Source organism: Caloenas nicobarica, chromosome 24, assembly GCF_036013445.1.
Source record: "Caloenas nicobarica isolate bCalNic1 chromosome 24, bCalNic1.hap1, whole genome shotgun sequence".
NCBI lineage: Eukaryota > Metazoa > Chordata > Aves > Columbiformes > Columbidae > Caloenas > Caloenas nicobarica.
Genome location: NC_088268.1, coordinates 4,295,157 through 4,322,304, shown reverse-complemented (window position 1 = coordinate 4,322,304; position 27,148 = coordinate 4,295,157). Strand labels below are relative to the sequence as shown.

General features: G+C 44.8%; 3 protein-coding genes across 3 annotated transcripts; all 3 read right to left on the bottom strand.

Annotated features, from left to right (window-relative positions):
* Window positions 1-4,550: 4,550 nt before the first annotated feature.
* On the bottom strand, window positions 4,551-8,214 carry LOC135998241 (keratin, type I cytoskeletal 13-like). Its single transcript, XM_065651402.1, has 8 exons — window positions 7,744-8,214; window positions 6,867-6,949; window positions 6,558-6,714; window positions 6,212-6,373; window positions 5,917-6,042; window positions 5,596-5,822; window positions 4,944-5,035; window positions 4,551-4,622 (listed from the first exon to the last, which is right to left on the bottom strand). The coding sequence occupies exons 1-8, from the start codon at window positions 8,212-8,214 to the stop codon at window positions 4,603-4,605; spliced, it is 1,338 nt and encodes a 445-aa protein (XP_065507474.1). The 3' UTR covers window positions 4,551-4,602.
* Window positions 8,215-12,383: 4,169 nt separating this feature from the next.
* On the bottom strand, window positions 12,384-15,696 carry LOC135998249 (keratin, type I cytoskeletal 13-like). Its single transcript, XM_065651411.1, has 8 exons — window positions 15,226-15,696; window positions 14,375-14,457; window positions 14,078-14,234; window positions 13,732-13,893; window positions 13,437-13,562; window positions 13,116-13,342; window positions 12,867-12,958; window positions 12,384-12,403 (listed from the first exon to the last, which is right to left on the bottom strand). The coding sequence occupies exons 1-8, from the start codon at window positions 15,694-15,696 to the stop codon at window positions 12,384-12,386; spliced, it is 1,338 nt and encodes a 445-aa protein (XP_065507483.1).
* A 2,361-nt stretch (window positions 15,697-18,057) lies between these two features.
* Window positions 18,058-23,067, bottom strand: LOC135998230 (keratin, type I cytoskeletal 13-like). The gene is made up of 8 exons (XM_065651387.1): window positions 22,255-23,067; window positions 21,538-21,620; window positions 20,980-21,136; window positions 20,393-20,554; window positions 19,905-20,030; window positions 19,560-19,786; window positions 18,845-19,212; window positions 18,058-18,388 (listed from the first exon to the last, which is right to left on the bottom strand). The coding sequence occupies exons 1-8, from the start codon at window positions 23,008-23,010 to the stop codon at window positions 18,381-18,383; spliced, it is 1,887 nt and encodes a 628-aa protein (XP_065507459.1). The 5' UTR covers window positions 23,011-23,067; the 3' UTR covers window positions 18,058-18,380.
* Window positions 23,068-27,148: the final 4,081 nt, after the last annotated feature.

The window sequence follows — 27,148 nt, the reverse complement described above, 5'->3', positions numbered from 1 at the left end:
TGAACCTGAAAGACAGATTCCTGTTCAGCTCCAAACTGCTTTAGTGATACTGAGACATTTAATTTCTCAACGTTTTTTATTTACATGATATTTGAATATATTAGTGTGAGGAAAATACATAAAAGCTCATGAAGAACTCAAAGACTTAAATAACTGGGAGCAACGTAAATACTTGCCAAATACTTGAAACTGGATGTGGCGTGAACTTCTGGAAATACTTCATTATTGTCTCTGTTTCCCTAGAAACATAAACAGCTTTAAAAATCTGGAGGTGACTTCTCTATCAGTTCAGAACTGTAATGTTAATGCACACTGGGAAGTACCTGAGATAGGACAAGAAAACAGATTTTCTTATAGCATGATTAAAAATGGTGTGGGGAGGAAGGATCAGTTGGGACACCAAGCCCTGACAAGCGAAGGACAAGTCACTGGATATATTTTCACACTTCCTTGAACCTGTTATCTGGTTGGTAAATCTCCGCGAGGTATGATGGGGTTGGGAACCGTTCTGGAAAGACATCTAACTGGCAAGAGAATGTGTTCCAAAAGTCAGGTTTCTGCAGGCAGCGGCAATAAGCAACTTAGAGGCCAGTGCCAAAACCAAATAGACCGAACCTGTCCCAGCTCAGAGGAACCACGTACACCTTGAACATTTGCCATCCAGCTCCGCAGCGGCTCGCGCTGGAGGAGGAGACCTGGAGCTCCTCAAGGGTGTTTTCCCATGGGCCACATGGAAAATTCCTCCTCAAAAAAAAAAATCCCAGACCAGGTAGAAATCGAAAAGACGGGTTTCAAAGCACAGAGAGAGATGAGCTGTTTTATTTGGTTCGTGTCTGTAAAACATTTGAAGAGCATATTTGTATTTGCAGTATTTGTGTGCTCGTATATTCATATGCACATGTTTATGTATTTGTATTTATATACTTACACATTATTATTTCTCCAGCTAATTTTGTAAGAATATTTTCTGATTGTAGTGACAAGTCACAGCTTCCAATAACGGTAGGGGTTTTACTGAGCAAGCTTTAAATACATATTCTTTAAATAAGAAAACAAGGAGCTCTCTTTGTACCTGTCAACTAGATTTGGACTTTCCCAATCTTATGAGTAGTTTCATACTGGTTTTTGCTTATGATGAATTCTCAGAGTCTCCAGGTCTCTGTCAGGCTCGGTGAGAAAATCAAACTGTTTGCTTTCCGAGGGCAAGTCCTGCAGCCACGGCCAGGAGGTGTTTGTCAAACAGGTTGTTCTCATGGCAACTATCGCTTCGCAGGAACCACCTTCTGCAGCCCCGGCTTTGCCCAGCACCCCTGCACACCTTTGGCAAGGAAAAGGGTATTTCCAATTACTCAAACAGTTTGCTCCGTTTTCACAGTCATACTTCATAGGCAAATTCCACAGTATTTGTGTGTATCAGGTACGTTGCCTTGCTGGACAGTCCTGGCTGTTAATTGTAACTGAGAACTGTGGTTTTCCACCAGTCTCTGACACTCGTATTCAGCTTTAAATCCTCTTTTAATTAAATATTAAGATCCGCGCCATCTGCATAGATATTTGGGGCAGCCCACCACCACCACATCAAGCTGACTGAAATACTTGCTGAGTGCCTTTTCACTCTTTTCTAATTGATTCAGCTTTACTCACTAATAAAACCAGTAAGATTCTGGTGGCTGATTTCTGACAGCGTTTTCAACAGAAAGGAGTTTCGAGAACCTGGTTAAAATCTTAACACGTGTGCAATCACTATGAACATTTCGGTACTGCTGTAATTTTTGACAGCCTGACGTGAGGTTGTGGGGAAGACCTGGACTAGGATTAGAAATGTTGTAAGGAAATGTTGGTGAAGGAGGCTGTGAGTGCTCTGGATGCGCAGGAGCGAGCGGCAGCGAAAGGTGTTCCCTGCAGCCAGGTTCTGAGCCTGGGCTCCCAAACACGGGCTTATTAGGAGTAATTGCAGGGCAGAAACTGCTCTTGCGGCTGTACTAAATAAATTACGAAAGCCAGCTCCAGCGCATCTGAAATGGCGTGTTCACTGTATTGACCGTGAGAGAGCGTTTGGGCTTAATGTCTGTCATAGTGCGAGAAGAAAGTCCACAAGTTTGTTGGGATTACCGTTCCAAAATGTTCTGTATTACACAAAACCTCTTAGAAATATGTTACTTGGAATACAGAAAGATTTTCCTGTAAGAATTCCTGAACTTGCTTATCTTGACTGCTGTTATTTTTCATGATTATGGTGGGCTCGTAAATGGGAGAAATACCACAAAAGAATCCAGTCCACTAATTTCTGGTTCTTGTTTTGGATTCTTCTCTGTCCAGCTGTTTCCCTCTCTCATCTTCATCTGACCTCCTGGAAATGTTACATTATGCAGGTGGAGATGATTAATTTCCAGAATTAAGAATCTGAGGCACACCCAAAGATTATAATGCACAATATCTTTGGCTGCCTTTGGAAATAGTAACAGTGCGAATGTTGGTATCTCCACAGTCCCCTCTACAGGCCCGGTTTTTAAACACAGCACCATTTCACTGAACCTTGTTCGTAATAAAATTCTTCCCCTCTTCACCTGGTAACACCAGGAGTACCAGGCTCCCTGTCTGTGGCAGCCGCTGTTGCTATTAAATGACTTGAAAACAGAGAAGAAACAACTTCAACGCAAGTTAAACACGTGCAAGAGCAATCTGGGCTTTGACTTAATCTGAATTTGCTGAAATTACTTCAAAACCTCCAGGCAGAATTGTGTGAAACAGATATTTACTCTTTTTCTCTTCCCTGTCCTTCATAATGAATTAATTTCTAACCTTTTAACTGTCTGTTAATTTGGTTTATTACCCCATCTGGTATCACAAAGTTACCTCGGTAAAAAACATTTTTTTATTATTTAAGCTGTTCTTTCCTTGGCCAGACCATTTTCCAGGTCTGAGGCTTGAATTTAATTTTGAGACTGTATCGACCTGTTTCAGTCACAAATCCCTGTGTATATTTTCTGAATTTGCCGCTAGAGGACGCTGTGCAATATTCCCTTGCACAAATGTAGACTGATTTCAGCTCGTTCCATATTGGTTTGATGGGCTTTGATATTACAATGGGCAAATTATGCTCCTACAGTCCTGCCTAATAGTCCTGTTGTGACTCAGGGAGAGGTAGTTTTGCTCTAACTGTACAAATCTCACTTGTTTTCTAGGGAAAGAGTTTCTCTGCCTCATCTCTCTTTTTTTCTGCTATGCTGAGAATCCAGTTTAGGATTGTAACATGTACAAAGTTTGACGCCTTTTGAAGTAATGCATTGTTATCCAAACCCACGACATTTTACCTGACCTGAATCTGTTTGCAAACCAAAGTGCAGGTGCGAGGCTGTTTGACAGAATAGAAAATGCCAGCGATTTATGTGCCGGTCAGAGAACAATGGGGCCCTGGGAGACCCACCCTTACTTGTTTCAGGGCAGCAGTTGAGTCACTCACCTGGTATGTGGTAGACCCTGTTCAGCTGCTTTCTCAGCCCACTGCAAATCAAAGACTGAAATGCAGATTTGGAAGTTTTAAATGAGATATTTCACCATTTTTTCTTCTTCTCTCTACCATAAAAGTGGAGCAGTTCTAGTAAGAAAGACTGAACCTTCTTTCCACCCCACTGTCCTCCGCCCGTCCGTCCAGAGCACTGTACTGCCATGGATCTAGAAATACTGGCTTATGAAATAAAAGTACATGTTTCCTTTCTTTTGAACCATCGGATAAAAGACCCGAGCCCAGGTCTTCCGCCATGTCAGGAGGAATAATCCTAACAATTGAACTTTTGTTGTTATAGGGAGAACTTCTTTGCATACTCATAATTTATTTCCTGATCTAGTCCTTTGCTTTTATTGAACAAGATTAGGTAGAGCCCTCATCTGAAAGCTGAGAGAGAGGGCTGTCTGAAGATGGTTGATTTCTCATTCAGTGAGCCCATGGCAAATGGATTTGATTTGCCGAAATTTTCATGGAATTTTGAGTTTAATTAATCCTGATTGTTTCAGTCCAGCTGCTGAACTGGCAGATATTGCACATCCCTTGCAATGGATGCTACGAAAAAGGGCTTCGCCCATCCTGCCTTCCTTCCTATAGGGGTCACTCTTGAGTTTAATGTGAATATTTCATTCCTCTCACAGAATCACAGAATCAGTATTTAATCCAGACATCATCTGATCAAGTTAGGATATGCAATTTTCTTTGGGGCCATATTACATAATACTCCCAACTTTAATTTCTTGTTTGTTCCACCTAAATGTAAACACAATATTAATATATCAAATAGATTGTTGTACACACAGTTTTCTTTGCATTGCAGAAAAGTAAAGTTTTATTAGAGGCATTGTTATCAGCAGAAAGATGATCACCAATTGCACTGCACCTAAGTGCATGTAGATACAGTGGTTGAAGATGAATAACAATATAAAAAGGAAGAAAGAGATAATTTCAAGAGGGTCCTAGAAATTATTAATCTTGACTTAATGAATAACATTTGCAGCACAGTCTGTGCATCGGGTGGGTGCACAGGGTGTCCTGTGTATTATCGCATTGCGGGTCGGGCTGCTGGGATGGCAGCGGGAACCATCGGGGGTGTCTTAACACACTCGGGATTGCCCTGCGGAATGACAGAAGAAACCGTTACTGTGATGGGGATATCAAGAGTCTCTTGCAGCACTGACATTTCAGATGTCTCCATGGTTTAAATGTCCATTTGTGTTAGCGAGAGCGTGGGAAGGAGCTTAGTCTGTTTCTGTAACTGAAGCTAAGACACCTCGAAATGAAGAGATTCGATGGTGAACCGTTTATTCTCTGTTGCAACTGCAAATGTGGAAGCTGTAACACAGGGGATAGTGCTAACAGGAAAAGAGATGAGACACAAAATGGGAAAGCCATGGGACAGGATAAATTAGGATCCTCTTTGGAAGATCTTTCTTACCTGTCTTTTCACCAGATTGACCGTGAGAGTAGGAAGTAGAAGAATAAGAGTGGGAGGATATTCCCCCTCCTTGGAGAGCTCCTTGAGATGTTCTGTGCAAGGAAAGGAGTGTTAATGAAGGCAATGATATTATAAATGCACTCATAAAGAGACACACTGTGACATAACATGTAGTGCAGCTAGCAGCTCAGCTTTTCCTGGACCTTGCAAAAATTTCTTTGTATTGTTTTTATTTCATGCCCTTAAGCTGTGTTTTCCCGGAAAGTTGTAGAAGCAGAAATAACAAGACTGTAGAAGTGTAATTCTTCTGCTCGCAGTGCAGCTGTGCTTGTTCATCTGCTGACAGAGGGCAGTATGCTGCAATCTGGTTTTGCACAGCAATTCCTCTCATGGAATTCACTCTGCACAAACAGGCCGAGAGGAACCGACTAACTGAAAATATGTCAGAAACTATATGCTTTGTGTTTCCCTCTGTTTGATGTGCTTATTAAGTTTGTGGCATACACATTTCAGTGTAGATGCTGTGAAAAAAATCTGTTGTATTTAGATTTCAACTACCAGACTGGTGAAACATTCTACTCCACTTTCGATCAGTCCCAATAGAATAGACTGTGATAGAATTTATGCCCTTACTTGCAAACTGAATACGTACCCAATGTCTTGCTGTCCCTCCTGCAGCAGCGCCCGGTACTGAGCAATCTCCTGCTCCAGGCGGGTCTTGATGCCCAGGAGCATCTTGTACTCCTGGTTCTGACTCTCCATCTCGCAGCGGATACTGGCCAGCTCCTCCTCTACACAGTTAATCTGCGCCTGGATCTGCTGCAGCAGGAAGGCGTAGCGAGATTCGGTTTCCGCCAAGGAGTTTTCCAGGGAGGTTTTCTGCAAGTGGAGATGCGGGAGTTTAGGAGCAGAGCTCTCCCCTGGCTGCCCCTTGCGAGGAGGGACGTGCCCTCAGCGCTCCTGCCCCGGGTACCGTGCTGAGCTGCGCCTGCAGTTCGATCTCCAGGTTCTGCGTTTCGCGTTTCAGTTCAGTGAGCTGGTGGCTGCTGGTCTGCACGTCCTGGCTGCTCGAGGTGACCTGGCGATTGACTTCTTCAATCTGTGGGAGACAGAGCCCAAGACACTTTGTGAGTGAGAAAATGCCCTCAGGGAGCAGATTTGCTGACCGAGAATGAAGATTGCCCTTTAGCAAGGGCTTTGCACACCCAGTCGCAGGGTGTCTGGGCTTTCCCCCAGGAGGAGCCTCCACCCGGCGCATTGCTCCGTACCTTGACTTCATACCACTGCTCAACCTCTCTGCGGTTCTTCTCGATGATCTGCTCGTATTCGTTTCTCAGGTCGTTCAGGATCTTGGTCAAGTCTTGGCCAGGGGCAGCATTGACCTCCACGCTCACGTCACCCGTAGTTTGAGACTGCAGCTGTCTGAGCTCCTGCAGAGTGCAAAGGGAGAAACCAAGAGCCCAGGTCATTTCTGGTGTTGGGGACAGTGGGCAGATCCATATCGACGTACAAAGGAATGACAGAGACATGACTTGAGCCTGAATGGACTTGATATGTAACTTGAGGGACTCTGAAGAATCAAAGGGCTGTGTCATGGACATCATGGGATCATACCTCCTCATGGTTTCTCTTAAGAGCAATCAGCTCATCCTTCAAGGACTCCAGCTCAGATTCCAGTGAAGAACGAGTGTGAGTGAGCTCATCCAGGAGATTTCTCAAGCCATTGATATCAGCCTCCACAGTCTGACGGAGCACCAGCTCATTCTCATACCTGTACCAGAGAAAAGAGAAGCATTACACATGAACTTTGTTACACTGCCTGGGTGTGGTTATACCGCTTAGGACAAGGTATCATCACCTGCCTTCCTGAACCATGTAAAATTCATGAAATGAAAGACATAAGGTTCAGAGAGCGGTACTCACTTCATTCGGAAGTCATCAGCAGTCATCTTGCTGTTATCGATGTCCAGAAGCAGTCGGTTATTGTCCACAGTGGCAGAAATGATCTGAAAAAGAGTAAGTTGGAGAGGGGTCTTTGTTTGAAACGTTCAAGATAAGAAGAAAGAAATCACAAATCTTTGGTAAGGCTTTGTTGTGGGTCTTAGAATAGTTTCCTGCAGATGCCACAGAAAGTTATTGAAATGCCATGCCACAGGAATTGGTGTGTGCAAGATTTTTGCTTCCCCAACATTCTGATGAAAGAATATTTTGATGGTGGAAAAGAGAACATTTGTATGGGAGATCACCAACACCTATAGGTTTCTGCACCTGGTGTATAATGAAGCGTAGTCTTTGTCCCTGGTGCTGTAATTATCATCTCGCCATAAAAAAAGCTGATTGTTGTAAGGGAAGCCCTTGGTCCTTCCATCTGGAATATGTGGGAGTGTGTGGAGACAAAGGGAGTTCGGATCGTGAAGTCCAGGTGCTTTGGCTTTGTGCTCCCTCCAGTTGAGCTGGGTGGGAGCAGAGGGAATGACTGGAAACCACAGCTGGCTGGTTTGGAGCCACCCGTGAACCGTGGGGTTTCAGTTCCATGGAGCAGCACGTTTGGGGCTGGTGGAGCCCTCCCTGGTACCTCGGGCTGTGTCCCCAGCACACGTCCCTGTCACTTGTGGGGTGCCGTGGGGCTTTGCTTACCCCGGAGGTGGGAGGCGCAACTCAGCAGGTCTCTGCCTGTGGTGCCACCAGCAAGGTGTCCAGCAGCTCCTTCCCACCCCCTTGCAGCCAGAGGGCAGAGGAAACCCTTGCAGGTGGGAATAGCGTGAGGGAGATGAGACCACGACAGCTGGGGGTGTCCTACCTGATTTTGCAGTTGCTCGATGGTCTGGTAGTAGGAGGAGTAGTCCTTGGAGATGCTGGGCGCTTGTTTCCTGTACCACTCGCGGATGTGGAGCTCGAGCTGAGCATTTTCCTCCTCCAGCCTCCGCACTTTGTCCAGGTAAGCAGCCAGGCGGTCATTGAGGTTCTGCATGGTGACCTTCTCATTGCCGCTCAAGAGGACGTCCCCTCCAGCACCAAAGCCGCCAGCAAAGCCACCACCAAAGCCACCACCAAAGCCACCACCAAAGCCACCAGCAAGGCTGCCGGTGCTCATGCCCCCTCCGTAGCCGATGCTGCAAGCTCCCCCCCCGTAGCTCCCACCGCCTACGACCGAGGAGGCGTATCGCCGGCAGGAGACGGAGGAACTCCTGCCGCTGCCGCCAGCACAGCCCCCTGCGCCTCCACCGCTCCTGTAAGAGGTGCTGGATGTTCTCTTGATGCTGCAGCTCATGGTGGCACGAATCAGGTCAGCAGCCCCAAATGCAAAGCCCACGGCACAGCTTGGAACAGCAAATCCAAGTGCAGCTCCTGTCCTCACTGGTGGCTTTTTATACCTGTGGGTGGGTGTCGCCTCTCAGCAGTCCACCTTCCCATGGGCTTTGCCAGCCCTGGTGCTCATCCCAAAAGTGATGTGCTAAGGGGAATTTCTTTCGGGGCTTGGGACAGCCCTCGCCTTGGGTATTGTGTTTGCATGCTGATTCACTTGAAGCATGCACTATAATTTCGGGTGGGTGGCTGTCTGTTAGATTTTGTTTCAGATAGTTCATTGCTGGCTACTTAGAGAGTGAAACTCATTTTAATAGTTCCTCTTTGTAGTAATTTTTTATCCTGGAAACAGGTGGTGAAAGCACCACCTGGTTACTCTGGTTTAATTTCAGAGTTGAAGAAATATGAACTCAGGCACCCTGTGTGTGAGTCTTGTGTCATTTTACCTGCAGAACTGCCAGTAACTGACACTTTTGGAAAAAGAATCTCTAAGAATTTAGGTCCTTGCCTCCAAAGAAAGCTCAGCCCGGGCACTGTCTTTCAGAATGCTTAGTGGTAAATCTCAACAGAATAACCTTGGAAGAAGCAATGCTATTTCTGTTGTCACTAAACTCTGGTAAAATCACTGACAGGAAAGAATACTATGTCTTGCTCAAACAGATGGACATGCAATGATGTAATTTCAAACTTGTGATCTTTTAAAATTTTGTGCAAATTTCCAGTCACTCAAAGGTTATTTTAAACTGAAATATATGTATAGAAATCTTTAAGGCATTGCTGAGTCTGTCTTGGGAGAGGAGAGCAAAAGGATTCAGCTTTTCAACTGAGCAAAATGCAGGCTAAGATGATTATCAGCTTGCCCTCAAGGAAGGAGATACCATGGCTATTTAAAATAAAGGACAATACTGTTGGTCACGTAGGAAAGGACATAATTCGAGTTTGAGTATGTTGGGGCTGTAAACTAAGGAGAGGTTTTTTATCTATGGGAGGTGTAAGGGTCTGGAAGGTGCTTCCATTGAAGGAGCTTTGGATGGAGAAGAGGAACAGCGTTGAGACCGACCCTGATCAGTTGTTGGTAGGGACATTATCTGCATGTGGTGGAGACAGCTGGGATGACCCTTTAGATCCCCCTTCTCTTCTGTCCTTTATCTGATGCCGCTGCACAATTGTGGCATTTCTGCAAGAGAACAGGATGCAATGAGCCCTTCTTTGGAAATGAAATTTTGCCTTTAAATAGCTTTTGGAAAACAGAAACATTAAGCCTGAAGGACGAGGAGCCTTTTTATGTGAGAGTTGAACTTGGATAGGAATTAATCTCTATTTGGGAGTTAAAAATTACTAGTTCATTTTGTTGTTGGTTTCTTCATTTACTATCTCACTTGTACACATCTTGCAGCTGTGGCTGGAGCAACATTTTCTCTCTTAACCACAACGATCATGCATAAACGTTACTAATGCTTGTTATGGCTGACTGAAGAATCGTGGAAAGCCATTTACCCTCTTTCTTGATACCCCTACAGACATTTTCATAGATATGCTGAAGATAATGTAATACTTTGATCTTCTTAATTATGATTGTTCTTTTATTGGTAGCTCTCTAATCATCTGCATGTCAGAACCAGTTGCTTTGCATATGTTGTTGAGACTGAGTCATCATTATTAAAAAATAAAAATTATTTTCTCACAGGGTGTGATTCCTTAGTCATATTTTCCTCATTAGATTGGTGAAACGCGCCTTTATTCTTCCCTATGAGATGTTTATTGCTGAATGGCGGTAATGCCAGAGGTGTTGATTTTATATCTCCTCGGCATTGTTGCATCATAACATCTGACCCAACGATTTCGAACATTTCCCAATGCTGTAATTTCACACCATTAACAGACACATTTTATCTGTCTCTCTGTCCTTCTTTTCTCTTTTTTTTTTTTTTTTTTTGAATAGCTGATCTAACTGGTTACTGGTATAGCTGTATAACAAAGACTTAAAATTTAGACTTTCGACTCTGTAACTCAGGGGTATATACGTGTCTCCTGTGCATTCTCCTCAGCCATTTGAAGAGACTGTTGGAGCTTTGAAATCCTATCTTCCCTGGAAGAATCTTCTCTCATAATGTGCCTTATGGACCTTTGCAAATCAGAAAAGAAATTTATTTGGAGTAACAGTGTTATGAAGCCTTTCAAAGTGTTGTTTACTCGCTGGTGGAATTGGATGCAGAGCCACAGACAGATACTGCAAGTTAGCAAAAGAACCAGAAGTAATCAGAGGTTTTCACAGAAGGCGTGATGCCATTACTGGATTTATGTCTTTAGTCACACAAGAGGGAGAAGACAACCTCAGAAATAATTACCGGTAATTAATTGTTCTCCAAAAAATGAGTCAGCTGTGGTCTTGGGCAGAACAGTGCTACTCCTATGAGTTTCATCAGGGGCTCCATCTGTGCATTCCTCATCCGTCACCCATCACCTTCAGCATCGCTCACCTCTGCATTTCTTCAGTTTGTTCAGAGACGAATGATTTCTGTAGCCCCAGATTCTGTTCTTATTTTTCTCTTATGTGACTCCCTGGGATGGACCTTTATTCCCTGTACACAGGTAGACCTACAAAAAATCCTCTTAAATGTGATCTATTTTAATTGTACAGTCTATCTACATTGTTAATTCAGTTGCCCTTCCTACAACTGAAAAAGGAAAAGTTTTAAACTAATCCCCAAGAGAAATCAACCTCTTCCAGTACAGCAATCCGTTCCTGTTGTCTTCCTCTCTACCTGCTAGAATATGCTGTTGTTATCAATGAAGTACAACTTAGACTTGAATGAATTCAGAAGCCTTTGGAGATGAAAGTCATATTTGCATTTGCTTTTCACCACTTTTTATGCTGTTAAAACCTGAAATGAACTTTGTTCCCTTTGGAGAAGGGCTTTTGTTAATACAATTTCCTGATGCTGCACTGAAAAAAAGGCAGTTCGCAAACCCAATTTTTCAACATGAATAGAAAGTATCTGTTCCTGTGGATACCGACTGCAGACCGCAATTACAATATTGCGATGACGGTGTCAAGGCACCGAGTGTGCTGACAAGAATTGGGTTCTTGCTCTTATGGCGGCATTTAATTTGAAATTTCTATCATAAAACACAGGAATGTTTTTGGTGCATGACACTGAAGGGAAGAAGCGCATTGCCTTGCTGTCTGTATTTCCTAACAGAAGTTAGCACTACGGAATTCTTGACGTAGTCAAAGGTGTAGAAATCCGTGATGTCAAGAAACCCGTATGTGCTGGAGCAGCCTCCACTGAGTCACACCTTCCACAGCTGCGATGGGCTGAGGAAAGCCGAGGATTCGTGGACTCAGGTGCGTCATAGTAGTGGCACTGAGCACAGTTTAGTTCATTAACAGTTAATTGGTCTTCAGAGAGTTTCCCATCATTGGTATTTCTCCTTTCACTCCCATCATTCAGAGTGTCTTTAGTAAAAAGCAGCAAGGCAAAGGGCCAGAGAACAATCCGTTAGTAGGCATTAGAAAACAACACGGTAAGTGGTTCGTAGTTTCACAGGAAGAAGAAAAACTGTGTCAGGAATGGATTTGTGTTCTCAGCCTTGTACCTCTGGCTTTGGAGCAGAGAGTTCTGGAGTCTCACCCGACCGGCAGTTTGCACAGGCAGGGCTGGGAATGTCACACTTCACACCGCCACGCTCACGTTGGTGACATTTCCCTTTACTCAGTGATATGATCTCGGCATGGTGTCTGTTTTCTTAGTGCAAAATAAATTGTTCTGAGACTCTTACAAAGCGTGACGGGACAACCCGTATTTGATTGGCTAGCTCGATAAACACCCATTCGAAGTTTGTTAAATTAAATTTCTCAGACACGCTAGTTTTATTTGCATTGCAGAAGTAAAGATTTATTAGAAGCAGGGTTATCGGCAGAATTTAAGCCCTTAAACAACGAGTTGGCAAAGACAAGTTGAGTAAGACGAGCATTGCAGGATGGCAGGGGGGGTGACGGGGCAGGGACCAGATGCTCCTTCCAGGCTGTCCCAGTCGCATCAGCGGTGCTGCAGAAGCGCTTGGTTCCGACTCTCGCTGTCCGTGCTCGATGTGTCTCGGTTGGAGGACACCAGCGTCACTGCTGGTGCTCTAGCACACTCTGGGCTGTCCTGTGTAAAGACAGAGCAAATCATTGCCTTACGGGGAAACTAGATCTTTCCTGCTGGGCTGGATTCTTTCACCTAACACGCTGTGTTAGCAAGAGAGCAGTGGGAGACGCTTGGAGGCTGCAGACCCAGCAATACCCTGGGCACTTTCTCAGAACTGTATTTTTTTTAATTACAATGAGCAAAAAACCGTATCCTATCCTGTGGAGTTTATAATCGGTGGTTTGTATTTAGGTAGAAGGAAGGAAGTAGAAGGAAAGGTAGAAAGGTAGAAGGAAATACTTACTGTATTTTAAACCCATGTTCCCCTCTGACAGAGTCAATGCGATTCTCCCACCTCTGGGCTACTGGACCTGGGAATCTTGCCCAGCCCAAAATACAAAACTTTTTTCTGACAAAATGTATTGTAGTCATTGAGGTAGATGTAACCCACTAATAAAGATAACCTTACAAAGAGTTTTCTTACCTGCTGTCTCGCCACACTGAGCATGAGAGTAGGAAGTAGAAGAATATGAGTGGGAGGATTTTCCACCTGCTTGGAAAGCTGCTTGAGCGGCACTGTAAAAGAAGAGTAATTAATTCACCAAAACACCCCTAACCACTGGATATTCAGTCAAAAAGATGTTGATGTAGCTCCATGGACAAGAAGTCTCTATTAGCAATTAAGTACACAAGGATTTATTTTTATTGCCTTGCTCTAATATGGAATACGTACCCAATGTCTTGCTGTCCCTCCTGCAGCAGCGCCCGGTACTGAGCAATCTCCTGCTCCAGGCGGGTCTTGATGCCCAGGAGCATCTTGTACTCCTGGTTCTGACTCTCCATCTCGCAGCGGATACTGGCCAGCTCCTCCTCTACACAGTTAATCTGCGCCTGGATCTGCTGCAGCAGGAAGGCGTAGCGAGATTCGGTTTCCGCCAAGGAGTTTTCCAGGGAGGTTTTCTGCAAGTGGAGATGCAGGAGTTTAGGAGCAGAGCTCTCCCCTGGCTGGCCCTTGCGAGGAGGGACGTGCCCTCAGCGCTCCTGCCCCGGGTACCGTGCTGAGCTGCGCCTGCAGTTCGATCTCCAGGTTCTGCGTTTCGCGTTTCAGTTCAGTGAGCTGGTGGCTGCTGGTCTGCACGTCCTGGCTGCTCGAGGTGACCTGGCGATTGACTTCTTCAATCTGTGGGAGACAGAGCCCAAGACACTTTGTGAGTGAGAAAATGCCCTCAGGGAGCAGATTTGCTGACCGAGAATGAAGATCGCCCTTTAGCAAGGGCTTTGCACACCCAGTCGCAGGGTGTCTGGGCTTTCCCCCAGGAGGAGCCTCCACCCGGCGCATTGCTCCGTACCTTGACTTCATACCACTGCTCAACCTCTCTGCGGTTCTTCTCGATGATCTGCTCGTATTCGTTTCTCAGGTCGTTCAGGATCTTGGTCAAGTCTTGGCCAGGGGCAGCATTGACCTCCACGCTCACGTCACCCGTAGTTTGAGACTGCAGCTGTCTGAGCTCCTGCAGAGTGCAAAGGGAGAAACCAAGAGCCCAGGTCATTTCTGGTGTTGGGGACAGTGGGCAGATCCATATCGACGTACAAAGGAATGACAGAGACATGACTTGAGCCTGAATGGACTTGATATGTAACTTGAGGGACTCTGAAGAATCAAAGGGCTGTGTCATGGACATCATGGGATCATACCTCCTCATGGTTTCTCTTAAGAGCAATCAGCTCATCCTTCAAGGACTCCAGTTCAGATTCCAGTGATGATCTAACCAGAGTCAGGTCATCCAGGAGATTTCTCAAGCCGTTGATATCAGCCTCCACAGTCTGACGGATGACCAGCTCGTTCTCATACCTGTACCAGAGAAAAGTGACACAGAAACAGGGAGATGAAACAGGGAGACTCAATAACAGCACTCAGGGCAGTGCTGCCTTGTCTCCTGAGATTATGAGAAGGATTTGAAAGACATGCAAGGTTCAGAGAGTGGTACTCACTTCATTCGGAAGTCATCAGCAGTCATCTTGCTGTTATCAATGTCCAGAAGCAGTCGGTTATTGTCTACAGTGGCAGAAATGATCTGAAAAAGAGCAAGTTGGAGAGGGGTCTTTCTGTGTTCGAGACATTTAAGACAAGGAGAAAGAAGACCTAAATCTTTGGTAGCACTTTGTTGCAGGTCTTGGCATTATTTCCTGCAGTAACGCAGGATCCATACGAGAGAGTAATGCTCCAGATTTACTTTTCAAGGAAACACAGGCTATTAGATACCATCCTCCCAAACCCCTACTCTTTTCTACTCTTTCTCAAGTTAGAGTTCTCCATGTATCCCAAGGAACGTATTCCCCCCCTTTTCCTGCAATGTGCTTCCTCACGATCTGCTTATTCTATTTTCTTGGTACCTATGGTTGTAAGGGACGCCCTTGGTCCTTCCATCTGGAATATGTGGGAGTGTGTGGAGACAAAGGGAGTTCAGATCGTGAAGTCCAGGTGCTTTGGCTTTGTGGCTTTTCGTTCCCCAGAGAAACTGGAAACCACAGCTGGCTGGTTTGGAGCCACCCATGCACCGTGGGGTTTCAGTTCCATGGAGCAGCACGTTTGGGGCTGGTGGAGCCCTCCCTGGTACCTCGGGCTGTGTCCCCAGCACACGTCCCTTTCACTTGTGGGGTGCTGTGGGGCTTTGCTTACCCCGGAGGTGGGAGGCGCAACTCAGCAGGTCTCTGCCTGTGGTGCCACCAGCAAGGTGTCCAGCAGCTCCTTCCCACCCCCTTGCAGCCAGAGGGCAGAGGAAACCCTTGCAGGTGGGAATAGCGTGAGGGAGATGAGACCACGACAGCTGGGGGTGTCCTACCTGATTTTGCAGTTGCTCGATGGTCTGGTAGTAGGAGGAGTAGTCCTTGGAGATGCTGGGCGCTTGTTTCCTGTACCACTCGCGGATGTGGAGCTCGAGCTGAGCATTTTCCTCCTCCAGCCTCCGCACTTTGTCCAGGTAAGCAGCCAGGCGGTCATTGAGGTTCTGCATGGTGACCTTCTCATTGCCGCTCAAGAGGACGTCCCCTCCAGCACCAAAGCCGCCAGCAAAGCCACCACCAAAGCCACCACCAAAGCCACCACCAAAGCCACCAGCAAGGCTGCCGGCGCTCATGCCCCCTCCGTAGCCGATGCTGCAAGCTCCCCCCCCGTAGCTCCCACCGCCTACGACCGAGGAGGCGTATCGCCGGCAGGAGACGGAGGAACTCCTGCCGCTGCCGCCAGCACAGCCCCCTGCGCCTCCACCGCTCCTGTAAGAGGTGCTGGATGTTCTCTTGATGCTGCAGCTCATGGTGGCACGAATCAGGTCAGCAGCCCCAAATGCAAAGCCCACGGCACAGCTTGGAACAGCAAATCCAAGTGCAGCTCCTGTCCTCACTGGTGGCTTTTTATACCTGTGGGTGGGTGTCACCTCTCAGCAGTCCAGCTTCCCATGGGCTTTGCCAGCCCTGGTGCTCTTGCCAGAAGTGATGTGCTAAGGCAATTTTGTCTGGGCTTAGGAAAACGCATTACCATTGTGTTCAAGTATGTCTGTGTTGATTCATACAAAACATGCACTATAATTTTATGTGGGCGTCTCTTTGTTGGATAGTTTGTTGGATAATGTATCTCATAGCTTCTATTAATCTGGCAATATATCAGTGGTAATAGGCGTTAATGAAGACTCCACCTTGGTTGTCTGTCTCCTTGTCTTCTGTGTGGCGAAATTCAGTATTTCAGCTTTCGTCTTCCTCCTGTGATCACAGACAATGATTCGTAAGATGAGCAGCCTCTAAGGGACTCTCCATTCATTAATTTTTCAAAATTTACATTAGCTATTTAGAAATCTACTTAAATTTACTGAAGTAAATTATTGATTTTTAGAACTGCATTTCCATGCCTGTTATAGATGAGAACTTTACACTGAATCTTTTACTCTGTTGTGACTGATTATACTGAGGAAGGTCCTGCTGGTATTTAAGGTTTTCTGAAAGTGCAGGATGGTGATTGTATCATTTTTCTTGTTGAAGAAAACCGGGTGACAGCCACAAGTAATATTTTGCAAAGGAAAGCATATTAAAACTTTGCTGTCAAACATATTTAAATTTTATTTTAGCTGTTTTAAATGGACCTAGAGGAAATTGAGAGGACAAATGTTTGATATTTCATATTTTCATAATCATATTAAAACCAGTCACTTCTCAGACTACGTCCTTGAATTATATGATGCAGTAAAAAATGTTTGATGGAAAGATACAGCACCAAAGATTAGATCTGAAAAAATATAATCATTATCTGAACTCATTACAGTGAATTGTATTTGCCAACGGTGAGAAAGTATCTTGCAACACAAAACACGGAGTAATAAACCATTGTGTATTTTTTTCCACCGCCTGTGCAATATGGGATGGTCAGTGAGTTGCTTTACTAGTCAAGCTTCTGTGAAACTCAGAAAAACCTTGAACAGAAACAAATTCTGGGGTTTCCAGGTGTGCACAAAAGTTCCTGCGGAAATTATAGTGACAGCACAAAGGAAGAACAAGGAGCTGGTGGAACCTGTTGTGAATTTCCATCCCAAAATCACCTTATGCACAGTGAGGGGGGAATTCAATCTAGAAGTATTTTAGGTAGACATTCCATATTACAGAAGAAGAAATAAGCTCCTTAAAATTAGCAAAAGAAGAGTGAGAAGGGCTTGAGTAACCTTCCAGCTGAAGGTGCACAGCAGAGGGAGGAGGTTCGTTGGAATTTGAGGACAGTGTGTCTGTGTGTGCCCATGGCTGTAAGGAGAGCAGCACATGGTGCCCAGCACTTAGTGCCTCTTGGGCAGCAAGGAAATTACGAGATGAAAAGAAATACTCTTTACAGGTTAATTTAAAGTGTAGATTGGCAGCTGTGGAGGTAGTTTTAACACAGGAGGTGCAAGAGGTAACAATACCCTCTAGAGGGCCCCGGTGTAAGCACAGTTGGTTACTTTGAAATAACCCACACACCATTGGATGTCAACATCACTGCTCTTTCTATATGATGTGTGTAGAGCAAGTATCTAAACCAAAGAAATAGAAATCAGCATTACTAGAATCTCCTTCTTTCTGTTTTGTGTCGCTGGAAGTGTTCATGTCACACAAAGTCAGTTTAACAAGTCTGCAAAGTTCATGCAAGCACAACGCGAACAAAACCAGACTTGGGTTTGGGGTCGCTCAAGTGTTTCTGTCTCCCTGAATGGTTTCCAAGTGTTGAGAAAGTTTTCATGGCAACGTGACCTGTATTTCTGGAGATGAATTTTGCATCTGTTCTCTCGATCCACACCCTGGTGTGTCAATCTGTTTCACCTTTAACCGGTGGTGCCAGCTCCTCTGCCACAAACCCACATTTGCTTTGACTGTTTGTTCACCACTAGAGGCCACTCCCTGAGCACCAGCACCTCGGCCGCAAGTTCAAGTTCAAGTGAAATCCACCCTCCATTTGTGCAGCTCAGGGTAATCATGGCCCCTCGTTTACCCAGGATGCTCTGCCAGCCTTTGCAGCTCGGAATTCTGTGTGCCCTGTTTAAAAACTTCGCCATCGTCATCATCTTTTCTACCTGTGGGGGCATGTGTTGGCACAGCTTTGAATTTTCTTTTTAAGTCTTTACACCTACAGAATGGAAAAAAAGCTCCACACGGGATTCCGGTTGCATTGGACAGAAATGAAGTTTTATTAGCGACATTTTCCTGATAGAGAACAACCTGAGTAACGAACAGGTTGAATCTGGAAAGCAAGTAGCTCAAGTGCCAGTGGCTGAAGCCGCAGAGCGTTGGGGCAGAAGCAGCGCGGAGCATGTGTGCAGGTGGGCAGGCGGCATCCGAGTGGCTCGGACGGCACCAGCAACACTGAGGAGCTGTTAAAACATCCGCCTTTGCTCGGGACGTTGCGTGGGGAATGTAGGGGTTTGGGCCGGTTACTGTTTGAAAGGTCTTGCATGGCAGGATCCTCAGATTTTTGGTCCAAAGATGTTCAATATCCTGTTTGGAAATAAGGAAAGCATTAATTGCTGCAGTACTGGTGCTGAATCTCTGAGGCACCAGAATTTACCAAACAGAAAATAAACTTGTTTGTGTGATAGGTGACCAGAAGCATTTCAAAAGCGTAAAGGAAAACTTCAGCATGGTACAAAAGCAGCAGTTTTTGTGAAGTTCTGCAGAGAATGAGAGAGATGAAGAAAAACAGCTCGGGTTTTAACTGCGTGATTAGCTGATGTCACCCACAAAACTGAATAGAAATTGAATGTGTGTTTCTTAAGCAGATTTGATCCTTTGCACACAAATAGGAAAGAATTCTTAATAAAAGTAAATCTAATACTTTCCAGAAATTTTAATTTATCCTGGGTACTGCTTCCCTCTGGAAGAGTATGTTGATATAGTGTATAAATGAGTAAGGATGGGACGGAGAGTACAGCGTGACCATACAACAATTCTCACCTTGGCTTCCGCCACCGCTCCTGCAGGACTGAGAATGGGAAGATGAAGAGTAGGAGTGGGAACTGCTGACGCCTCCTGAGGTTCTTCCTCCGCATCCTCCTCCTCCTCCTCCTCCTCCAGCAACAACACTGGAGCCACCGCTGCTTCCCCCTCCTCCTCCATAGCTGCCTCCTCCCATTCCTCCTCCTGTTCCGCTGCCACAGGACAAGCCACCACCTCCATAGCCACCACCGATGCTGCCACCACCGATGCTACCACCACCGATGCTACCACCTCCTCCTCCTCCTCTTCCTCCTCCAGAAGAATAGCCACCACCTCCTCCTCCTCTACCACCTCCCATGCCTCCTCCCAATCCTCCTCCTGGGATTCTGCAAGGAGAGAGGAAGAAGGAGAAGAAAAGTTAATCAAATGTGGGTTTGCTTTCAGGCTGAAATCTATTTACAGGCGCTGCTCAGAAGCCTGTGCTTCTCTCATCTGTACTTCTCTTCAGAACCTGGCACAGATCAGCAAGACAACTGATGCAACGCCAAAAATCAACCTCTCTTTCATTTTCAACTTGAACGCAAGAATTTTTGCTTTTCCCACATTCTGCCCAGATATTTCTTGCAAGATGCAGCCTTGCTGCTTCGGTGTATGGTGTTACTGCACTCCAAATTGGACTGATCTAGCAGCCCTGGCTTTCACATAATGCTGTGTTCTTTTAGTGGATACGTACACGAGGTCTTGCTGTCCTTCTTCCAGCAGCGCCCGGTACTGAGCGATCTCCTGCTCCAGCCGGGTCTTGATGCCCAGGAGCATCTTGTACTCCTGGTTCTGACTCTCAATCTCGCAGCGGATACTGGCCAGCTCCTCCTCCAAGGGGCTGATCATGGCCTGGATCTGCTGCAGCTGCATGTTGTAGCGACGTTCTGTGTCCTCCAGGTTGGACTGCAAAGAGTCTATCTGCAAATGGAAAACCAAACACAGGGTTTATGGGAAAGTGATGTGTCGCCATTCCTTCATTCTTGTGACACGTGCAGCCTGTGTCACAGGTGAAGCAGAAGCAAATCCCCATACTTACCATGCTGAGCTGCGACTGCAGCTCGATTTCCAGGCTTTGAAATTCGCGTCTCAGCTCCGAGATCTGTTGGTTGCTCGATTGTATCTCCTGACCACTTGAGTGGACTTGTTGATTAACTTCTTCCATCTGAAAAATTCACATAGAAACTTGAGGCATTTTTGACAATAAGAAAACGTTGTGGGGTTGTCATAAAAGCATTGAGAAAGCAATTAATAAGAATAAAGCAAGATGTAATGTGGACTGTGTCCCACGTCCTTCTCTGCCAACTCACACTGTGTAATTCACTTGCTACTGGAACCCAGAGATTCTACATTCTTTACCACATAACCTTAATAGTCCAGAACTGACCTGCTACTGTAAACTCCTTAAAGTCCTTTAAATTTAATGTTCCTTAAATAATATGTGATATGTTGCTTTTCCTCTGCTGGATGTAAATAGGTCCAGTTCTTTGTGAAAGATTTAGTAAAAGAACCAAATCTGTGCCCTACCTTGGCTTCGTACCAGCTTTCCACCTCTCTCCGGTTGTTCTCAATAAGCTGTTCGTATTCACGGCGCATTTCATTTAATTTTTCCGTCAAATTAACACCAGGAGTAGCATTGACCTCCACATTAACATCACCACCAGATTGTGTTTGCAGTCCTTTTATTTCCTAAAAAAAAAAAAAAAAAAAAGAGAAAAAGGAAAAATTCACCAGGTTCTCAAAGGGTGAAGGCAAAGAGAAATGTAATAGTTTCAAATAAAGGAAAAGAAAGGGACACAAATCCTCAGAGAGGATCTGCCCCTGTGAAAATCCCTCCATAGATTCTGTATGATTTTTCTCCCTGAGTTCAGTACTTTGTACTGACAGCCATTTATTTTCCTGGGCTCATTTTGCCACATGTTGACCTGGATGTCTTACTACATCAGTTGTGGTCAGCTATGGATGCTACATATTCCTGAAAATCAGAGCCAGAGTGTGTCAGGTCGTGTCACCACCAGCCAAAATCCTGTTGCTGCTGGTGGAAGTAATCCACAGGAAATTCTCTGAGTGCTGAGTTTTCCTGAGTTATTATTTTAAAGTGTGGAGAAACTTACCTCTTCATGGTTCTTCTTAAGATAGATCAGTTCTTCTTTTAGGGATTCAAACTGTGTCTCCAAGTCAGATCTGGCCAGAGTCAGTTGATCCAAGAGTGGACGTAATCCATTGATGTCACTTGCCACACTCTGGTGCAGAGTGTATTCAGTTTCATACCTAAACCACAGACAAGAAAGATCAGTGTATCTTTGGTCTTTAATCCCACTGCTCAATTCTTAAAAGAAAGAGCCTAATTCTCCTTCCATCTCCAATAATTTGCTTGATTTCCTTAGAATTTCTGTCTATGAGATTTATATGATGAGGTTTATGCTTATAAAGCTACATGCAAGGATGGAGAAACTTGAGTGCAGCTCTTTACATGGCACTCTTCAATAACTTGTCTGGAGAAAAATAAAAATGAAAAACTAACAAAATCATTCTCAGAATGCTTTTCCCAACAATTATATCTTCTGTCATGGGAGCCAAGAGGCTGCAGCATCTACAAAGATTAATTTGCAATATGAACTCGTGGGGGTAAAGGGACGCGAGATGGAATGGGACAGGAGGACAAGACTCACTTCAGTCGGAAATCATCCACTGTCATTCTGGTGTTGTCAATGTCAAGAAGGATCTTGTTGAGGTCCACGTTTGCACCCACGATCTGAAAAGGAGAGGGCAGATGTTATTCAGTCAGATATCTTTCCAAGCTGACACACAGACAGAGGGAAGCAAAACCTGTGCAGAAACACATTGCGGAATATCTTTATGGTAATGTCAAGCCTGACTAGTGCTGCAGGAGCTATACAGAGAGAGAAGAGTTTATTGCTTCCAGTTGAAGTGCCTTTGCTGTCAATTTTGGTTTACAAACATCCATTAAAAATGTAATACCTTGTTGGAAAGAATAACTGAATAAACGCCACATTGCAAAAACAGTGGGACAACATAATTCCCATTGCATTTGGCAACAACCATATTCGTGTTGGAGATATGGGACTATTAAATGGCTAAGGGGTAGAATTAGATTAAATGCACACGTCTATTCAAAAAAAGATGCGATCAATATGGGCAGTAGTGGTACCAAACATTGCACTGGCCATGCTGCCATCGCACCAAACACTGCGCCAAAAGCTGCAGATCACCCACAGCAGAGAAGAACCGGCTTTGTCCCCACACCACCCTGCTTTCCGGCTAAAACACAGGAGGGAACGGATCACCCCAAATGGGGTAATTGTGCTGCAGGAGGCAAGTGCCATTCTAATAAGAATCAGTTCAAAGTTAGTCAAATTGTATCATACCTGGTTTTGCAGTTCATCGATTGTTCTGTAGTAGTGGCTGTAGTCCCTGGTGCCACTGGGACCTTGATTTTTGTACCACTCCCTGATCAGGTGTTCAAGTTGAGTATTTTCCTCCTCCAAGTGTCGCACTTTATCAATGTAAGAAGCCAGGCGATCGTTGAGGTTCTGCATAGTCAACTTTTCATTTGTGGAGAGCAAACCACCATCTTCACCAAACCCTACTCCACCAAAACTGCCTCCACCAAAGCTGCCACCACCTCCACCAAAGCTGCCACCACCTCCACCAAAGCCACCACTACCCCCAAACCCACTAAATCCACCTCCACTATATCCACCACCGCCAAAGCTCCCTCCGCCAAAGCCACCTCCATAACCACCTCCCATTCCCCCAAAACCGCCTCCGCCTGATCCAAATCCCCCTCCCATGCTTCCACAGCTCATTCCTCCTCCGTAACTCCCACCACCCATTCTCCCGTAGCTCCCATGGCTAATCCTTCCACAGCTGCCGCTGCTAAAGCCGCCTCCATAGCTGCTCCTGGAAACTCCTCCACCGAAGCTTCTCCCAGAAAAGCCTCCGCTTCCTCCAGACGAGGTGTATCTTCGAGTGGACACCGAGGAGTATCCACCAGATTTACGGACTCCGGAGCTGCTGCCCCCTCCGCCACCGCCACCACCTCCACCAGCACCGCAACCACCACCACCGCCTCCACTGCTCATTCTAGTGGTACTAGATGAGGATTTCGTGCCACAGCTCATAGTGGCAGCGGGTCGGAGTCAAACCACAATCCCAAACTTAGCTGCACAGCCTGATAAGATTCAGGACTGCAAATTTTCATCCCCAGCTCTCTCTATTTATAGTTTTGACAATGGGTGTCACCATCAGGGTGTTTCCTTCTCCCGGGGCATTTACCAATCTTGTTGTTTGTGCCAAGAATAATTTGCTGAACAATATTTTTGTGCCGATATCTCCGGCAATCTAGCCCATTGCTGGGTTTATGGTGTTTGTTTAAGACCAAACATTTCATTTCTCTTGGGTGGCATTCTTTTCCTGTAGCTTTTTCTGAAACAGGTAGACTTTTGCCTCCTGCAGCCTGGATCTGCTTTACGATGGAAAAGCCACTTTGTACAGGATCCTGATGAAGGAATGTTGAGACAATGTGCACCTGATGGAACTATAGAAAGAGAATTTTTGTTCTTGTTTTTTCCCCAAAAGAAAGAAGATGAGACCCAAATCTCTCATGTAACACTGCACATTTATTTCTTCAATCCTAATCTACTTTCTTTGCTCAGAATTTTGTAGCTGCTGTTGTCAAAGACTATTGTTCTCTTTTGCTCTTTATATTTTGTGCATTTAAGATCTTATATTCTTTTTCTCACTACACATGATAGTACAGGAGTTTTATTAATAGAACTGTATAACTTCTCTATTTAGATTGTCCAACTTGTGTATCCCTGCCTGCACTTAGAGAACATATTTCTTTATATGAGAAGTCTTTTTCAAGCAATACAATGGGATTCTTATTTAAAAATCAAAATCTTTCCTTTGTGAAGAAAGTGATAATGCAGCACACTGGATGGCAAAGTCATAGAAATCAAAGAGAAAAAAAATACTGGGTTTTTTTCACCAAAGAGCTGTTGAGGTAAAATGTAGGAAGGTTAAGGATACTTTAATTGTATTATGACATCAATTGTAGCACTATTAGAAGCTGCATTAATGCAGACAATGACCTATAAACTACTGTGCGGAACACACTTTGTGGTTTAATATAAAATTGCTCATTCTCTCTGTTGTTGCTGTGTCATATATTCTAGGTGGTCAAGAATTATATATACTGCTCTTAATGCAGAGATCCTTGAGACTCTGTAATAGTATTTCAAGAAAAAAGCTGAAAGGCTTTTTACACACATCAGTTGAAATCAGCCTGTTGAGACAAAGCACAAAAGAAATGACTCCATAGTTCAGTCTTGCACTGATCCCCAGCAGTTTTCCCAAGAGGGACTTGTGAGTGGGTTTCAGCGTCAGTCTTTGGGGTTGAGGTTCAGCAGAGCATCTGATCACAGAATTGCATGTTTCTGAAAAATCTGAAGAATCTGAGTTTGGTCAAACAGTTCTGACTGACTCTGATTCCAGATGACTGTCACCTACAAAAATAGGCTCGTGTTATAATGGTTCATCTTTGTCCTGGGTGAAAACGAAATATTCTGGTTCAAATGCAGAATCTCATTTTCTCAGCATCCACTTAGCCCTGTTCTTACACTGCGAGCTTTTATGAGAAATGTGCATCTTATTTTTTAATACAACAGAGACTTCATTCATGCAAACAGCCCAGCCCTACCGCTTAACCATGAACAACAGCAAAACCAGCAGCATTGGTGGCCTTGCTGCCAATGGACCCCAAACTGTTACAGTTCTCCTGGAAAATATCCATTTTTCCAGTGGCAGTTCTGTCACTGAAATGTCTTCATTGCCTTTCTCCTCTCTGTCCGGTCACTGACGCTGTAAGCACTGGAAGGTGTTGATGGAATCCATCGACCTCCCCAAACCTGGGGCACAGCTGGAACGGCCATTCCGCGTCTGCTCTCCTCGCAGACCCCAATGCGGTTCAGTCCTTGTGGCCAGACCTCCCTCCATTTGGAAGCCGATTAAACGCTGCTGTTGGTTTTTCCACCCTGCTGTCAGTCTCCACGTGCATCCTTCTTTTACAAACTCTATTTCTGCCTCTTAACTCCCGGTCTTTTTTATGTTACATTAAGACTTATTTAACATTTTGTTTTGGGAAGCCATTGTCCCGTCCTTTGCACTGTGCTTTTGCCAGCATTGCTTTATTGCTGCTTATGCAATCTCTTTCAAAAGCTCTCTGATTTTATCTCACTATTTGATATACTCAATGCTCAAAGATGATGAAAGATTTCAAGCAGCTCGATGATGTGCTAATTTCTCCTTGACTGACAGCTGGGGGATTGCAGTGTCGTCTCAGCAGCACAAACACTTTCTGGGCATGTTCTGTTATTGGTGCTGAAAAATGTAGTTTACTATATTTGAAACGGTTTTTCTTTTTAGTGTTGTTTTGCCTTTGTGTCTGAGTAATGTTGTTTTGGTCACCAATTCTGCTGTAGTATGTTAAATTGATTGTCACAGTGGAATCTCCATCAGTGATTCCAGCGATATTCCCTATAGATGCTTTTCACAGACAGGCCAGAGCAATCTCTGGGTGTGTTAGTGACAATGAGCAAAAAATTATCTGGAATTGTTAAAACAAGAGTAAAAACATTCGCCGAAAGAGTCTCTTCATCTGTCTATGTACTTACTGAAAATCTACGTTGTTTCCTATTTTATTTGTAGGTTGTTTATTTCTATATGTGCTTGTTCACAGGAGGGACTTGTCCATACTGGAAGGTTCTATGGCTGCTTCAAGCTCTTGTATAAATTGAATTCCCTTGTGGCATATTTAATTTATTTATTATAAAATATTTAACTGTGCAAATATTTACAAACCAGAGAAGATCCATTCTGTGGACAGAATGAACTTTTCCTTTCTGAGCTCATTTAAAGAGCCTTCAAAAATTTTTGTTCTCTGACACTTTCTGCTGATGCGTTAAATGGATGATGTAAAGTTTATAATTTACAGAATCACCTAAAAGGCACTGGCAGGTTTAGGACCTTTTCTCATCTCTTTCCTATATATGATGCAGAGTTTAACCATTGTTTCTGTGTTGATACAGCACCCAGAGTGCTATATAAACATTTCCAGATCAGCCCAGAATAAGGACATTTATAACCACAGGAACCAGCGCTGCTCAGCCTGCAGAGCATCCAAATGTCCTGACACTCCGCGCTGCTTCTTGTTGAGCTCAGCACACGCCACGTTTCAAGCAGAGCTGACATTCCTTCACTCTCTCTGTTATTGTTTTCCCTTTTAATCAGGCCTCCCTGATTTATATCATAGAAGTAACTGCTTGGCATCAGAATGAAGACAAACTGTGAGCAGCCAACACTGTTGTGTATTTTAGCAAAACTGGGAGACTTTTACAACAGGCTGGAGCTGCTGCATTCAAAACAGACCTGGAGAAAATGTACTCGCTTTGGTGTCCGTGTGCTGAAAAATTGAAACATTCATCCTTAATTCACTGTCATTCTGCTGCCATGCCTCAGGCAAGTGCTACGGTTTATTCTCTTGATCTGTTTAATAATCTTCTCCCATCAGCCTTACCAGAAATGTTTGTAAGATGAAAGGATCTGTTTTCACCCAGGAGTCTGTGCTCACTCTTCATTCCCAATTCATCTCATCTTATCCTAGTGAAATCACGATAATTTCCACAGGAATTTAGATTAGACCCAGCAAAGGAAACAAGGACTGTTAGGGCAGCAGTGAGCTTGCCTGTGAAGTTTAAATCCTCCAGCACTCTCCAAGTGAACGCTTCTGCGCAGGATAACTTGGGTCTTCCATGTGAGTAGGTTAAGAATGCCTGTTGCTCAGATCCTGAAGATGTACAAACCATTTTTGCCCTTTGGACGTGGCAACCATGGGTCAAGGCTTTGGTGCCCTACAGCTGACAGGCTGTTTACCAGCTGCTAATTACTGCCTGTCAGCTGCCAGGTGTCATTTCTGTCACCTTCTGAGCCACAATCAGAGCACTGGCCCTTTGGGATCGCCCCCCATCTCCTGCAGGGTGAAGTCAACTCGATTGGAATAATTTTTTTTGCTGGTACCAAAATGCAACAGCTTTTTTCATATTGCCTATAACGGCTGGAGGACACGATAAGAGCATCTGTCAACTGGATCTCCTGCTTCTCTCCAGAGTTGATGTGGCTCAGTCCATTTGGGAGAAGCAGCTCAGCTCCACTCCCGGCCATCCCTGTAAGGGCTTTGGTTACTGCGAGGTGGAACACAGA